Source organism: Ailuropoda melanoleuca, chromosome 13, assembly GCF_002007445.2.
Source record: "Ailuropoda melanoleuca isolate Jingjing chromosome 13, ASM200744v2, whole genome shotgun sequence".
NCBI lineage: Eukaryota > Metazoa > Chordata > Mammalia > Carnivora > Ursidae > Ailuropoda > Ailuropoda melanoleuca.
Genome location: NC_048230.1, coordinates 69,221,887 through 69,238,346, shown reverse-complemented (window position 1 = coordinate 69,238,346; position 16,460 = coordinate 69,221,887). Strand labels below are relative to the sequence as shown.

Sequence of the window (16,460 nt, the reverse complement as noted above, 5' to 3'; positions counted from 1 at the left end):
TCACTGCTGGACAGTGTTCTACATTGCACACGCCAGATTTCTAGGAAGCGTCCGTAAGCCCTGCAGTTGAGTCTGGACCTACTCGAGCCATGTGCCTGCCCTTGAGCCAGTTTGGAGAGCTGATAGATGAGGAACTGACCGAAGCTGACTGACGAAGTCTGGATCACATCAGCACCCCTGGCTGCCTCCATCACTTCAAGCAGGTTTCCTAGCCTTGTCCCAGCCTTGTCCAGTGAGTCCTGAGTGGGTCTCAGGAATAGGAATCTGAATTCCTGGGGTGCCTGGGTGGCACAGCGGTTAAGCGTCTGCCTTCAGCTCAGGGCATGATCCCGGCGTTATGGGATCGAGTCCCACATCAGGCTCCTCCGCTATGAGCCTGCTTCTTCCTCTCCCGCTCCCCCTGCTTGTGTTCCCTCTCTCGCTGGCTGTCTTTAACTCTGTCGAATAAATAAATAAAATCTTTAAAAAAAAAAAAAAAGAATCTGAATTCCTGAGATTTCCTGAAACCTTGGACCCCCCCCACCCACCAAGCAGCAGTGACCCCTGCCTGCTGCCTCTTCTAGTTTCCACTGGTATCAACAGGCCCACACGACCCCTCCAAGCTCATTACTTATCCCCAACAGGACTTGAAAAGGATGCCAGAACCTCTAGACTAGCAGGGCCCTGCCACCAGATGTGGCCAGAGGGGCCTGGTATCCAGGAAAGAGCTCTGATCTGGAGGCAAGCTGGACATGAAACTCTTCATACATGTTACATCATTTGACCCTCAACAGCCACCTGAGGTAGATACTTACCCTGCCCCAATCATATAATGGGTTAACAGCAGACCCATGTCTCCTCCTTTCAAAAGCCCAGCCCCCAAAAGCCTTAAATTCCTTTCTCCCTTTCCTGGGGGGCGTGGGGGGACAGCCATGGCCAGGTTAGATACTACAGGACCCTTGGGCAATTCCTTCTTTACCCCATGAAGCTTTGATGGTGGAGCCCAGATGTTAGGAGTGGGGATTGGGGACATAGGAGACACATCATCCTTCATTGTGGGTACCTGGTCAGTGTTACACGTGACAGATTAGCAGACCTGAAATCAGAGGTTAGGCTGGGACCAGATGTAAAAGGAGAGGGCTGTTGTTTTTATACACAGGGTAGTTTTATTGAGTTTACCTGAGGCCATTCCGATTTCTACTTGTTAGTGTACAAACATTTATATCTTAATAAATGAGCATGTTGCTCGAAAGATGCATTATACAGTGTAGGAGAGGGTGTGTTTTTAAGAAGATTCTAAGAACTGGCAGGACATTTCCAAAGAGGAAAGGGGGGAAAAAAAGAAAGGCCTGGATAACAGAAACAAGAACTCCTGGGAGACTGGAAGTGGGGGACTGCATGGGATCTCACAGGAGGGAATTCTAGAAAACTATTTCCTAGGTCTGGGAGGAGGCAGACTCAAGGGAAGGGAATGTGCTTACACACAGGCAGAGGCCTCTTGGAGGGAGCAGCATGACTGCCATGCGAGCTGAAGTGTCTAACCTCTCTGGCTCAGATGAAGAGTGGCCTACCCCTCTTTTCCACTGGGAAGTCATTGTCCCAAAGACCACCATGCTAGAGTTGCTGAGGTGGGTGCTGTGGGCAGCACTCTCTGGTGGAAGTCTTGCCTTTAGGGGGCCTGTATTACAGTTCCAGAGTTACTGATCCAAATGTTGGGAAGTCCTAAACCTGGGCCTATGGGTATGGACAGGGCTTGGATTGGGGCTCAGAATCCTTCCCAGTACATAAGCCAGTTCACTCTCATGGCCCCTCTTAGAGCCTGTTTCCTGTTCTGTACAACAGGAATTCAAGACCCTACAAGGTAATCAAGAGGAATACGTAAGCACTTTCTTAGCACAATGCCTGATAAACAACTAGGTATGCAAGAAACAGCAGTGGACATGGTAATGGATCTTTCCGTTTGACCACTGGTGTCACGATCAGTTGAGAAGTGCGTCCTATGTCATTTGTTACTGGTAATTGTTAAAGTACCAGAATTCCTAAAATTATTTACAATGGAGTCATATCATATACGCATATAACATATTACATGATCTGGAGTCAGGCCACTTGGCCTCTCTGAACCTCTGTTCTTTTTAGTAACATGGGAATAATAATACCACCTCATAGCCAGAGGCTTAGAATACAAACATGAACGACTCACGTTTGTGGAATGTTCAGTCAAGTAGGGACATTTCAGGAGTCTGTGAAGTTCAAGGATTAAAACCAGAGCTCTCATCTTAGTGTTCAAAGCCTATCCTTCCTATCCCCCAGGGCAACTGTTGAGTCCTTTACCTCATAGCTCCCCCTAAACTACAGCCAAACAACTCTTCTCTACCCCATCCCCTCAACTCACTCTTACTTACACTGTTCTGCCTGGAATGCCCCTGTCTTCAATTCCTCATGTTAAAAATCATCAGCTCTTTCAAAATCCATTTCAAGCATCACCTCTTCCCTGCTGCCTTTCTCCTACTACTGCCAGGGACTGAACTCTAAAGCTGGGCAGAGAAAAAGGAATGCCAGGAGATGGCAAAGCTGTTTTGTGAGTGCATTCTCCCTCTAGCTTGAGATCCCAGAAAGCTAGGGTCAGGCCTCAAACATCCCAATATCCCCATCAGGTCCTCCATCCAGGAAATGACCCTTAGAATAGTCTCCACTTACCCTTCCCAGGTGGGTTCCTGACTCATAAGACCAGCACAGAGTTCAATATATGACCATTTCAGCAAATAGGAGGGTCTTCAATTTCCTGTAAGTGGCCTCTTATAAACTGTGGGACTTCAGGAAAGACATTTAATCTCTATGAGTCTACTCTCAAATATAAAATTAGAGTAACATTATTACTAAGCTTATTGTGAGAATAAAGAAAATTACAAAGCACCTAGCATCCAACAGATGCTTAATAAATAATAGTTCCCCCAAGGAGCACTGGATCAACCCAAAGTATAAAGGGAGAGAAAAAGAAAAAATGAATGGAACACACAAAAAAATAAGGTAGAGGAAAAAATTTTAATAGGGATTGCAATAAATGTAAGTGGGCTAAATTCATCTACTAAATGATAGATTAGGTTAAAAAAACAGGCTGTTTAAAAGAGACATACCTCAAGAGATAGAATTCTCTCTCCACTTTACCCATTCTTCCAAGTCCAAAGGTTTGCCTGCAGCTTTTATCACCCCAACCTGCAGACAACCCCTCATCTTCATCAGCACACAACTATTACTTCTTACTCATGCCATATATTGTTGGCTGTGGATTATCTATATAATAAAGGCTCAGAATTCTTTTAGGCACAAAAATTTTTATTTACCCACCTTCCTGCTCTCTTTTAACATTATAAACATTAAAAACCAAATTAACCTTTTTGATCCAGGGCTGTGATAGGAACCATCATGTTACAAAGAGGTGGCATATCTATGCCTGCTTTTATGATTCTCTGGCCCCCTCAACCTCTGGCTGTCACTTCTCTTATCCTTTTTTGACTGTCCCTTAACGGTATATTCTAACCTCTGTGAAATAGAAACTTAATGTACTAACCTCATTGCTCTGTGAAACCTCTTAAACAAGAGAATGCCCGGCACTAAGGCAGGCTCTCAGGGGCATCAAACTCTCAAAGTTCCTCCCTGCTCTTTGATATAGCTCATTCTCATCTGTCATGGGCTGAGGAACCAGTGAACCAGTAAACTAAGCACATGTGTACAAAGTCCATAGACCAGGTGGGGGCCTAGATGGTAAAGTGCATGCACTTTATGACCACCAAAGCTGACTTCCAACTGACTGGGCGAGCAGTTCTAAAACCTCTGAACTCATGGTTCCCTGTGTGTATCTGCTGTGTACTTCTATCATAACCAGGGCTTGAGAAGGGGCTTCTCAATTCCTTCTGCCACACTTAGAACAGTATGAGGGATGCAGCAGAGGCCAAAGACTGACTGACTAGCTCTGGGGAGTCAATGGGGGACATTAACAAACTTATCATCTCAAAGTTGGTGCCATTTGCTCTTGGGGAAGAGAGGTGGGACCCCAGCAAGGCCAGCAGTTATAAGGCAAACAATAGGCCTGGTTCTCAGTAGCGGTAATGATCAGGCTTGAAGGGGCCATCACGGGACAAGCCCAGGTACTGGGCCTGCTTCTCAGTCAGCTTGGTCAGCTTCACATTCAGCTTACCCAGGTGGGCTTCAGCCACTGCTTCATCCAGCTAGAGAGAAACACAGGAAGATCCAGAATCAGTGCTATGCTCTGGGACCCCATACCTGCATCCAGCTACGAATAGAGACAAGAACTACTCTGCTGAAGTATCTGTGATACGTGTTACACATATTACCTCATTCTATCCTCATAGCCAGACTCAGTGGATGTGTTGGTTTTGGCTGCCCAGCTCCCCTTTCTCAAGAGAGAACCATGCAACATACCCCCCTCCAAGTAGCCCTGTGAGACCATCAACTGCATCTCCTTCCTCACCCTCTACCAACCCAAGCAACCAGCCAAATGCTCTCTGGAATTTATCAATGGACAGAACATATTTTCTATGACAGACACAGGGATTCTTTAATTCCTAAACAGGGAGGGAATCTTAAAGAGGGAGGGTATCAGTCTCAGCTTATCAGTGGCAAGTCTATTTGACAAGTGAAGTGAATGTAAAGAATAAAACAGCCAAGACACAGAGGAAGATGAATCCCTAGGTTCACTGTCTGACTCTTAGACTTCTCTGTTATATAGCCAAGAGTTCCCTTTTAGATTAAAATGGTTGTGATTGTTTTAAAATATTTCCTTCAATTCTTTGTCCATAAATACGTAATACCCTTTCCTTCAAGAGGTAGAGCCGGCTCCTCACTCTTTGAGTGACTCACTTCTAATGAACAGAATAAAGCAGAAATGATGTTGCGGGGCTTGGAGACTAGATCCTAAAAGGCACTGGCAGCTTCCTCCTTTGCTCTCCCATGGATCGCTCACTCTACTAGGGGAAGGCCAGCTCCCATCTCATCAGGGAAAGGCAAGCAGCTCTATGGGGATAGACCCATGTGGTGAGGAACTAAGACCTGCCAACAGTGACATGGAGTGAATCTTCCAGCCCCAGTCAAGCCTACAGATGACAACAGCCACTCCAAATGCAGAGAATGATTTCTGCCCTGTGGAGGACCCTGTGAGGACCCCTAAGAGAGTAGAAATGCAAACCCACCTTCTTGGGCAGGAAGTGGACCCCAACAGAGTACTTGTCTGGGTGGGTCCACAACTCTATCTGTGCCAGCACTTGGTTGGTGAATGAGTTGCTCATCACAAAGCTGGGATGGCCCATCGCACAGCCCAGGTTGACGAGTCGGCCCTCAGCCAACAGGATGATACGGCGCCCATTTTTCAGCCAGTAGCGGTCCACCTGCAAGTGGGCAGAGCAGCAGTGAGGGTTGGCAGGGCACTGTTCCCAACATCCATCCCTGCCTCATCCTACCCTCTTGTCCAGCAGGCCTTCCTGCCTCCAACAGTGTCTGTGAAAGGACTGAACCATCCTAGAACAACCCCCAGCACAGGGGCTGGTACACACAATTAGTTAAGAGCCAATATTTATTAAGCAGCTCTGAGCTACAGACCTCATAGGTCTGCCGTGAGAATTTAATGAGCTGACATGTGTAAAGCACATGTCTTGGCACATGACTTGGCAGATACTAAATACTCAGTAAGTATCAGCTAATGTTATTATCATTATTATTGCCATGTGCCCAGGGCTAAGAGCATATACAAACTAATTATATATATATATATATTATAATTATCACATTTCATTCTGATAACAACCCTATGATTTAAGTACTAATTATCCTCATTTCACAGATAGAGAGACTGAAGTTTAAACGGTTAAGTTGCTGCAAATTTGAGCCTGGACATTTTGAAGACAAATCCCATCTCTCAATCATCATGCTTCATCAGGCTGTGGTGCTCAACCTTAGCTGCACAGCAGAATCATCGTGGGAGCTTTAAAAAAATGGGCTGTCTTGGTGTCACTCTAAGATTCTGATTTAAGTGGCCCAGAAACCAGGCCCTCATCCTCCCCCATTCCACTGCCCTGGTTGCCAGAGCCTCCTCATCTACCCTCCTTGGTGACCAGCCCACAAACACATCCCCCCGTCTTCCATCTGCCCGCCCTGCTGGGGCTTCTCACCTGGGGCTTGATGTTCACCTTCTCCACAGCGTTTTCGTTCAGCCACTTGACATCAATCTCCACGTCAAAGTGCCCAATGTTACACACGATGGCATCATCTTTCATCTGCTCAAAGTGCCTGTTGAGGAGTGCCAACCCATGGAAGACTGTCAGGGACAAAGAGCAGCCCCAAGCCTGCCTTCTTCCTCGCTCCCTGCGACCCCCAACCTGGCACCTACCGGCCAAGGATGATGTCAGTACAGCCTGTGGTCGTGACAAATATGTTGCCCTCCTGACAGGCCTCATCCATAGTGGTCACCTCATAGCCTGCACAGAGATGGTGTCCACGGGTCATCCAGGGTGGCCCTGCCCCTCTGGCCCCAGTGGCTGACAGCCAACCCTTGCCTTATCATACCCTCCATGGCAGCCTGCAGTGCATTGATGGGGTCGATCTCCGTGATGATGACGCGGGCCCCAAAACCCCTCAGGGCCTGGGCACAACCTTTGCCCACATCGCCATAGCCTGCTACCACTGCCACCTTGCCTGCAATCATCACATCTGTAGCCCGCTTGATGCCATCTATAAGAGACTCCCGGCAGCCATACAGGTTGTCAAACTTGCTCTGAAAGAAGAGGGGGCAAAGGGGTGACGGGGGCAGGCAAGGCCCTGAGGCCTCAGACCCACTCTCAGCATCTTGGCCTACTGGGTCTTGGGCTGATCACTTCCTGTGACTTCTCCCCACCAGCTAATGTGCTCATATGCCCCTTGCTCTGATCAGCCCAAGACGTTCTCCCTAGCCTTTCTATGCCAGTCCAGAAGGCTTCGTAAGGATCAACTGCTAAGAGAAATTGCCTAGAATCTGCTTTACTTTAAAGCTCTTGTCCAGCTCTAAAACTCATTGTATAGTTCTTCCCTCTTTAATGACTTCTTACCCTCAGTCACTTATTACTCCCTTATCCTCCTCGAATGAGGGCTTCAAGTCCCTAGCCTACAGCTTTCCCAGAGGCCTTTCTTCAGAGGCCTACTCCTGAGCTGCACTGGGAATGAACAGCTGAACATGACACTGCCCCACGGACTCACCTTGGTGACAGAGTCATTGACGTTGATGGCAGGCACCTTCAGCTTCCCACTGGCCATCATCTTGTACAGGTTGTGGACCCCCGTTGTGGTCTCTTCAGAAATGCCTCGGATGCCTGGACAAGAGAGGAGGGGATGAGGCTAAGGCCAGGAAGGGGCTGCCCAAGGGATAATGGCGGTGCCTCTGGGATGAGACCCCAAGAGCCTCAAAGAGCCCATACCTCAACTCACCCGAATTCTTCATCTCTGACCCTGAAAGCTGCTTTTCTTTCTGGGTTCCCATCTCTGTGACTGATATCAGTCACCCGATCCTCCAGGCCAGCATGCAAGAGGAGTCACCACCATCACCAGACCTAAGGATTCCGTCTCCAAGCAATCCCTAAGCTCTCCATTACTCTTGCCACTGCCTTAGTCCCTGCCACCATTGTCTCTTGCCTGGTCTCCCAGCCACGACCCATCTTCTACACAGAAGCCAGCAGCCATTTTCAGCAGCCAAATGTATATATTTTCAGAGAAATCTTTTTAATACCACCCAATTATTTCTCTTTGCTCTCAGGATCAAGCCAAACTCTTCCCTCTTGGCCCGTTAAGTCCTCACATGTCTGCCCTTCCTTAAAGCTCCAGCCAGACCCTGCTATTCTCCCCAGCAAAGGAAGCTGCCAAGTTGGCTTCTGTCCAGTTTCTTGAATAGTCCACCCTTTCCTCCCTCAGGGCCTTTGACCTCACTACCCCCTCTACATTCCTTTCCACCCTGATTTAACAAAGTTGACTCCTTCCCAGCTATTCCCAGCCCTGGCCTTACGCTTGCCCTCAAACCAGTCCTTACCCAGGCCTCCCCCACCGCCTCAGCCCCACACCATCAGAAATCAGGAGGCCAGGCCCCAGCATGTCTGCAGGAGCCTGCCATCTTCCCATCTTCCACAGAATCTGCTGTTCTAGGCAGTGGAGTTCTGCCAGGCCTGCTGCTTTCACATGGGCAAGCAGGCCCCATCTAGACTACCAACACCCTGCGCACCCACCTACCCCACTTACCTGACAAGAGCTGTGGGTACTTGGTGTGAATGAGGTTGGTGAGGTCACCTCCGTCATCCAGAATCATGTTGAGGGGCCCGTCCTTGAAGTACAGCGTCTGCTCAATGCACCACAGGTACTCCTCGTCTGTTTCACCCTTCCAGGCGTACACTGGAGGTCAAGTGGCACAGTGCATCAGGGGCTGGCCCTCCCCACAGGTGCCTGCCCCAGGGAACCACCGGAGCACAGCCAATACGATCTCCTACCGAATTCCCAGCCCCAGTCACCTCCAGCCCCTCTGCGGACTTAGGCGGTGAAAAGAACAGAACTTGGAACCAGATAGATCTGAGTGCAAATTCCACATTCAGCAGCTGTGGGACTTTGAGCAAATCACTTCACCCTGCGAGCCTCAGTTTCTTCATCTCTGATAGTACTGATTAGTGAGATGGAGGCCAAGTACAGCCCCCCAGATATAGGTGTCTGGACATAATTATTTCATTCCCTGCCCCCTTCTGTCTGGGCCCCAAGGACTGGGACATCAACCTAGTGACCGGGGCTCCCACCCACAATGCCTACTGCTAGAATGAAGGTGCTACAGGACCACTGAGGCACACTCAGGTGGACCCATGAGCCAAGATCCAAGATTCATTCCTCACTGAAAGGACTTGAGGGCCCAGCAGTCTCTTGGTGGGCTGTCCTGGGCTAAGTCTGGCCAAAAAATTATAAACAGTGGCTACTATGCATGGAGCACTTTCTCTGTGCCAGACATTATTCCGACTGCCTCATGGTCCAACTCTTTTTTCTTCACAGTAACACTCTGAGGCAGGCATTACCATCATTATCATTTATAGATGCCCAGAGAGGGGCTAAGATGTGCCCAGGTCACTCAGCATGGGCATTCCAGAATAGGCACCAGAATCCTAACTGCCAGCCCAGACTGGGACACTGATGTTGGGTTCCCATGAACCTCCTGTGAGAAAACAAAACTAGCCAAGCAGGCCCACCTACCCCCTCCCCCAAACTACAGTAGACAGTGGTCTTAAAAACAAGGCCTTTCCCAGAAAAGGGTCATGAAGCCAAATAAGGCTGAGGAGTGGGGGACCTGCCAGTCCAGGCTGTGTAAGGGTCCTTCCCCACCCATTCCCTCCACCTAAGGCTGATTAAAGGGAATTGTGAATATCCTATTTAATCACCATCAGAGCTAACCACTTCCCTCCCCAAGTCCCAGCAGACGTGTGCCTGTTTCTCTAGCAGCTTGTCATAGTCTTTCCTCAGCCCCCTAGATCATCAGACCCTAAGCAATGGACCTCTGAGGCTCTTTTTCTGCCCAGTATCCCTCCCTGATTCTTTTGGAAATAGAGCTACACCCTTCCTTTAAGGAACTTCCTCTTCTCAACATCATGTGGTTCCCAATCATAAGATCCCACCCTCCTTGTTTACATGATTTGAGATGGGCCAGTAAGTACATTCCACAGGATTTTAGATGACAGTGGGACGAAACAACTCTTTCCTTGAATCACTAGACTACAATTCTGCAACCATGACTCCTCTCCCCTGCCACGGGAAAACCTGTCACAGTGAGAGTCAGTGAAGCAAACAGGGAGAAGCAGAGCCCCATCAAGCATTCCCACATCCTTCAGTAGCAAGCAGACTCACCCGGAATGCCAGCCTTGGCAATGGCAGCAGCTGCATGGTCCTGGGTAGAGAAGATGTTGCAGCTGGACCACTGCACCTAGAAGAGCCAACAAGACAGGGCTGCTGGTCACAGACAGCTCATCCACTGGACAGGGATCAAGCAAAGCCTGGGATCGAGGGGGAAGAGGCCTAGCAGGCTCTTCAGTCATAGGTTGGCGACAACTAGTGAGTGGATGGGAGCCAGAACATTAACAAAACCCGACTTAGGTTTTAAAACATCACCTCGTGCTGTGTGGAGGGCAAAGGGCTCCACGAGGGAGCAAGGAGACAAGTGAAGAAGCTGCTGTAAGACGTCAGACAAGAAATGCAATGGTAGCAGTGGAGGTGATGATGGGTCTATTCTGAGGGCTGAAATGACAGAATTTGCTGTGGGATTAGTTGTTGGGGTGAGACAGAAAAAGGAGTCAGGGATGACCCCAGGTTCTTCAACTGAGAGAACCTGGAAGGCTGGTGTTTCCATTTACTTACATGAGGAAGACTGCAGGAAGAGGAGGGGAACAGGAAATCATGAGTTTGGACATGTGGAGGTTGAGATGTCTATTAGATCTCTAAGTGGAGATGACTGACACATCGGCTGCCGGATACCTAAGTCTGGAGTTGCAGGAAGAAGTCCAGGCTAATACATGTATTTGGGAGTCATACAGACAGTATTTAAAGCCATAAAGTCAGACCACTGAGTGTGAAAGTTGAAAAGAAATAAGAGGTCGAAGGACTGAGCTTAGTATACTTAGTTGGTTTTGGCTGCTCTACCTTGCTCGGTCTTGGGAAACCATCTTATTCCAAAATTCCCAGAAAGATTAGAAGAGCTGCCAGTCACTGGTACTTACAACCCAGGCTGAAACAATGAGAGCATACCATCCTTATGGCACCATGATTGGTCTGTGGCCGGCACATGACCCTGGGGGGGCCAATGAGAGCCAGTCCTTACATGACTCAGTGGGACATCAGCGTTGAGTTTTTCCTGCCCAGAGCTCCTCCGTTAGGAGGATGTGAACTGAAGGAACTCAAACTATCTTCCCAGTCAGGGCAAAAATACGCCTAAGAATAGTCGCCACAAAGGGTGGTGGCAGTGTGACAAGCTTGGAGCCCCTGATGCAGCTCCCCTGCAGGAGCACCACATTGGACTTCCCCACCCCCCACAGGAAATGCTGAGGGCCTCACCTCAGCACCCAGGGCTACGAGGGTCTCAATGAGGACAGCCGTCTCCACGGTCATGTGCAGGCAGCCAGCGATGCGGGCGCCCTTCAGTGGCTTGGAGGCCGAGTACATCTCCCTCATCCGCATCAGGCCTGGCATCTCATTCTCCGCAATGTCCAGGGCCTTGCGTCCCCAGGAGGCCAGGCTGATGTCGGCTGCAGGGCCAAGACAGATGGGAGTTCCGTGAGCTGCCTCCTCCCGCCAACCATGAAACACCACCATTCTCACTCACCCACTGGTGGACCCAAAACACTACAGTGAGCAATCCGGTCACTGCACTCTCTCATTCAACGAGGATTTATGGACCCAGGGTAGTCAAAAAAGACAGACATGGTCCCTGCCTCACCACAGCTTAACAGCCTTGTGGGAGAACCCATATAATCAAAGAATCACACGGGTATGTGAAAATTACAGCACAGGTAAGTGCCCCTTGAAAAATAACTATCAGCCTATACATACCTCCCACTACCCTTTCTGATGTCACCTACCAATCTCCTCATTCCTTAAACATTTTGGTTCCTGGCACTCCATCTTCCAAGTCATCATTCTTCGTGACTTCATCACTCATAAATGATATCCAACACACTGGACTCAACACAGTTGCTGGATCTCCTTGACCGTATGAAAATGCTGCTTCCCCACTACTGACGTTTCTTTCCACCCGGAGTAAACCCACCTGTGTAACTAACACTCTTGGCCTCTCTCTGCCCTAGGGGAAGCCAGAGTGACTTGTCTGATTGGTAAACTTGGGAGTAATAAAGGTCATGCTCAGTTCAGCTCTCGCTTTTGCAAGCAAGCAGTAGCCAGCCAGCCTACAGGAAACAAGTTCTTCCACATGGAGACCTACCTAAGCTCACCCTGCCCGTACCTGGAGGGTAACTGCTGAATCTGGCAGTTTGTTAGCGGGATCATCGGACTTCAACACTCACCTACACCCTCCGGCTTTGATGTTATCAGTAATGAGAGTTATATTTGGGCTTCTATCTGCCACCCCAAATGTCTCAAATTTGTCCAAATTCTCAGACAGGAAAGAAGGATATATAATGAGCTCGCTCACTACCTCAATACTGTTCTAATTTCACCCTTTCTCTCTCCAGGCCACACCAGCCCATTCCCTAGGTCAGTGGTTACAAACTTCCTTGGTAAGAGTCACCAGGCATACTTGTAAATCTCCCCTGGCAAAAAAGATTCAATAGTTCTAGAATGAGGGCTGGGACTCCTGGTGATTTTTATCTTTAGGGAAATTTAGATCCTGCCAGTCACCCAAAGAGGTGGTGGGTGGGAGGGAAAGGACGGTAGAGAATTTAATAGTAACAAATAATAAAACTAAGTCAGTCGGCTTCCTACTGTACCTCTCAATTTCAGAGAAGAAATATTCCTCCCCCTACTCCCACAATGCCTCAACACACATCCCCTCCCTTTTTACCCTCTCACTCCACTCCCACCCATCCACCTTGGCAGGCCATCACCAATTCTGATCCCCGCCCCCTTTGGAAATCTTGATTTCAAAACCAACTCTGGCCATGTCCCATCTTTCCAATCCTCTCCCTCTGGAGCCCCAACTCCAGTAAGGGCAAAGCTGATCAGGTCAGAACCTCTAATGCATTAATCCTACCGATTTCCGCAGTCCCTCAACACACCACCTTCTATTCTCAACTTCTTCCACAGTTTAAGATTCCCCTGTTCCCTCTGAGAACTCCTTGGCAAAACTCGACCCTGGTTAAACCCAACCCTCCATGGCACCCAAGCCAGTGAGCCCTGCAGGAGGAAAATCACAACCATACCAAGACCACGAATCTCACGGGGCATTCAGCAATCCTAGGACACTTTCTTAGTAAATTTACTCTCCTTAGGCTGGGGCACCTGGGTGGCTCAGTCAGTACAGTGTCCAATGCTTGATTTCAGCTCAGGTCATGATCTCAGGGTTGTGAGACTGAGCCCTGCATCAGACTCCGTGCTGAGCATGGAGCCTGCTTAAAACTCTCTCTCCCTCTGCCCCTACCTTGTACTCTCTTGTACGTGCACGCTCTCTCTAAAAAAAAAAAAAAAGAGTACTATTTTTCTACTCTGTCAAACCCCTAACACCTCTCCTCATCAACTAATGACCTCACTTCACAATTCATTGAGAAGAATTCAGAACTATGCCATATTTCCTTCGTGCAATGCACTAGTCCTTCTCCTCTGCAGGTATAGACCAAGCACTCTTATTTTAAGAGAACAGTCTCTGCCAGGTGGGGCTTGATCCCCTGTCCTCTCACCTTCTTGTGGAACTTCACTACTCCGCTGGAAACTGTTCTCAAGGTCTCCCAAGACAGGCCTGATCCTATATCTAATGGTCAATTATCTATGTTCATGTTTCTCCCTGAAGCACTGCTCCCACTAATTACGTCCTCCTTCTGCAACCTTTTCTTTTCTTGGCTTCTATGCCTGTCGTCCTGTGGTTTTCTTCCTACCCTCCTGGCTCCTCTTCCTATAACTGACTCTAACGTTTGAAAGCCTTCAGGGCTCCATCATCTCCCTCTTCTCTCTTACCAGATGAGCTCATCACATTACAGCTTTTAATACCTTCCCTACGGCAACAACTCCCATGTTATTTCCAGCCCAAACTTCTCCCCTGAATTTAGGACTCATATAATCCAATTTATCTACTCAGCATCTCTACTTGGATACCCAGCTGGACCTATTATGTGTCATATTTGAGCCCTTGGGACTCCTCCTCCCTCTCAAACTTTTTCTTCCTCAATCTTCCCATTTTAGGAAATGAAACCACCATCTGACCAGCCACTTCAGCCAAAATCTTTAGATTTCTTGATTCTTCTTTTCCCCTTTCACTGCCTCCCCGTCTTCTAGCCCATCAGCAACATTCCAAATAGCCCTCAACCCTGACCGGCTGAGCTCTCCACAGTATGACAAGCCCCCATTCTAGCTCAGGCACGGATGAGACCTTGACTTAACCTTTCTGGGCTTCAGTCTCATGGGAGCAGCTGGCTACTTGATAAGCTATTTCCACAGAATCTTGTTTTGTTATTTTTTTTTTTAAAGATTTTATTTAGTTGAGAGAACACAAGCCAAAGGAGGGGCAGAGGGCAAGGGAGAAGCAGACTCCCCACTGAGCAAGGAGCTCACTCAGGGCTCCATCCCAGGACCCTGAGATTATGACCTAAGCCCAAAGCAACAGCCTAAGCCACTAAGCCACCCAAGTGCCCTATTTTCACAGAATCTTTACAAGTACTTCCTACCAGTGCCTCAGTTTCTTCCTCTCTATAATGGGATAAAGTCCACTTCCAAAGATTATTTTGTAAACACACTCAAATCACCAAATACACTGCACGTGCGCCATAAATACTGATGCCTTTCTTTAGGTTTAATGGTGTCTTGAATTTACTTTAAAAACTGCTAGCAGCCTGAACAGGTTTGTGCTGAGAGTTCATTAAGTTTGCTCCAAGTGTGTTCATTTATATACAGTGGTGAAAGAGTGCTTAGAGGCCTTCAAGGCCTATGTTCATATCCTGCTCCAACACCTCCCAGCTCTAAGATCTCGAGCAAGCTACCTTTATTCCAGTGTCTCTGCACAATCATCATCAAATGGGAAAGTAATAGTCCCTTCCCTAAAAAACCGTGAGAATAAAATCACTTAATGTAGAATTAAAAAGTCAAAGGTGGTGCCCGTCCCATAGTAAATGCCCAAGAAACATTAACTGTCAGTTTATCAACTTCAATCCATAGGACAGCAAGGAATTTTCTAAGCACTCCACGTTTTCTTCGAGATTCTCTGCACAACTGTCCCTGTTGACCAGCAGAGTGACCCCAGAGGTTGAGTAACGAGCCCAAAGTCCCCTGTGAGTGGACTAGTGCCAGCCTCTAGCTCGCTATCCAGGCCTCTCCTCCGCACACGCCTTAGGGACTCCAGTGCCCTCGCCTTCCCTATGGGAGGCCCAGACAGGAGTAGGCACTTGTCCGGGTCCACCCAGCTGGCCAAGGGGCCGGTGTAGGCCCAGACGCAGGATCTTGGCCTCCTGGAGTAGGTCCCTGCAGGTGCCAACACTCCCAGGCCGCGGCCAGGTGCTCGCTCTCCGCCTGCCCCAGCCTCTTCAGGGCGCGACACGCCGCCAGTTGGCGGCTCCGCAGCCCGCGCCGCTGCACTGGGCCTCGCGCGGCACGCCGGGACTTGTAGTCCACGGCCGCCTCCAACGACCGGCTCGCTGCAACAGGAGAACTCCAACCCCCAGGAGGCCTCGCGCGGCCAAGATCGCGCCGTGCCAAAGATTCAATGGGACCACGAGCGCCTTGCTAGGGCCCCGCGGCCGCCTCCCCGACAGGCCCCCGGCGGGCGCGGAGCCGACCCGGCTTGCTGCACTCCTGGAACTCACCGACTTTGTACGGCAGTTTGTCCGACATGCTGGCGGCGTGTGATGGACACGGGCGAAGGAAGCCGGCCCTGGGGGTAGGGACTTGCACAGGAAGGGCGGCACTAAGCAGGGATCTGCGCTAGGCGCCGGCGCCTTTAAATATCTTCCTCTGTCTTGCATATTCATGAGTCCCGCTAGAGCTGAGTGGTCCGGGGCGGAGCCCAACGCAAGGTGGGAGGGGGCAGGGGCCGGAACGGACTTCGAATCCTGCTGAGAAAATAACCCGATTTTGTCCGCGGTGGGTCTGGAAGAGAGCTTCAGGAGAGGCCTGAGAGCAAACCCGAGGCTCCCTTTCTTTCACTCGTTCAGCCAGGAAATCCATAGTTAAAATCTAGTAAAACTGCTATTCTAACCAGTTCACCTCCCTGAGCCGCAATTTCCTTATTAGTAAAATGAGCCGAATGACACCTACCAAACGGATTACACGTAAAGTTGCAATATGTCAGGTACTTAGCACATCCCAGATAATTCTACACTCCCCTCCAGGTAACCACTATCGTGAGTTTAGGTAAATTTTCATGCATTTTACCACTTTTACTACATATGTGCACATCGTTAAACATTTCACAGAATTTTTTCTGTATTTATGTAAATGGTACCATACTGTACTTAGCCTTCTGTGACTTGCTTTTTTCTGTCAATTTTACGTTTGTACGAGTCACGCATGTAAGCTTAATAACTTTACTTATTTTTGCTTTTGCTGCTGGATAGAATTTCACGTATACGTTCCATGATTAACTGTTCTGTTTGCTGACGTGCAGGTTATATACATTCTATCGCTATTGCATACATGGAGCAACGGACATTTGTGTACTTGTCTCTTAGGGCACATGTGCAGATATCTCTGGGGCAGAATGTACCCAGGGATGGAGTTCCTGGGCTGACATATTTGTAACTTTCCTAGATATTGCCAAATTGCTTTACAAG

The 16,460-nt window shown here is 48.9% G+C and overlaps 1 protein-coding gene across 1 annotated transcript; it reads right to left on the bottom strand.

Moving 5' to 3' along the window:
• Positions 1-3,142: 3,142 nt before the first annotated feature.
• On the bottom strand, positions 3,143-15,652 carry AHCY (adenosylhomocysteinase). Its single transcript, XM_002916393.4, has 10 exons — positions 15,495-15,652; positions 11,089-11,279; positions 9,889-9,964; positions 8,254-8,403; positions 7,225-7,337; positions 6,559-6,766; positions 6,383-6,470; positions 6,165-6,282; positions 5,190-5,384; positions 3,143-4,208 (listed from the first exon to the last, which is right to left on the bottom strand). Exons 1-10 carry the CDS (start codon positions 15,520-15,522, stop codon positions 4,077-4,079), a joined length of 1,299 nt encoding a protein of 432 aa, XP_002916439.1. The 5' UTR covers positions 15,523-15,652; the 3' UTR covers positions 3,143-4,076.
• Positions 15,653-16,460: the final 808 nt, after the last annotated feature.

Coding starts and splice junctions, on each gene's coding strand:
- AHCY (XM_002916393.4), bottom strand. CDS start 15,522: ATGTCGGACAAACTGCCGTACAAAGTCG. Junction 6,471..6,558: donor ACTGCAGGCTGCCATGGAGG/GTATGATAAGGC, acceptor ATCTCTGTGCAG/GCTATGAGGTGACCACTATG. Junction 4,209..5,189: donor TCCACTTCCTGCCCAAGAAG/GTGGGTTTGCAT, acceptor GTTTCTCTCTAG/CTGGATGAAGCAGTGGCTGA.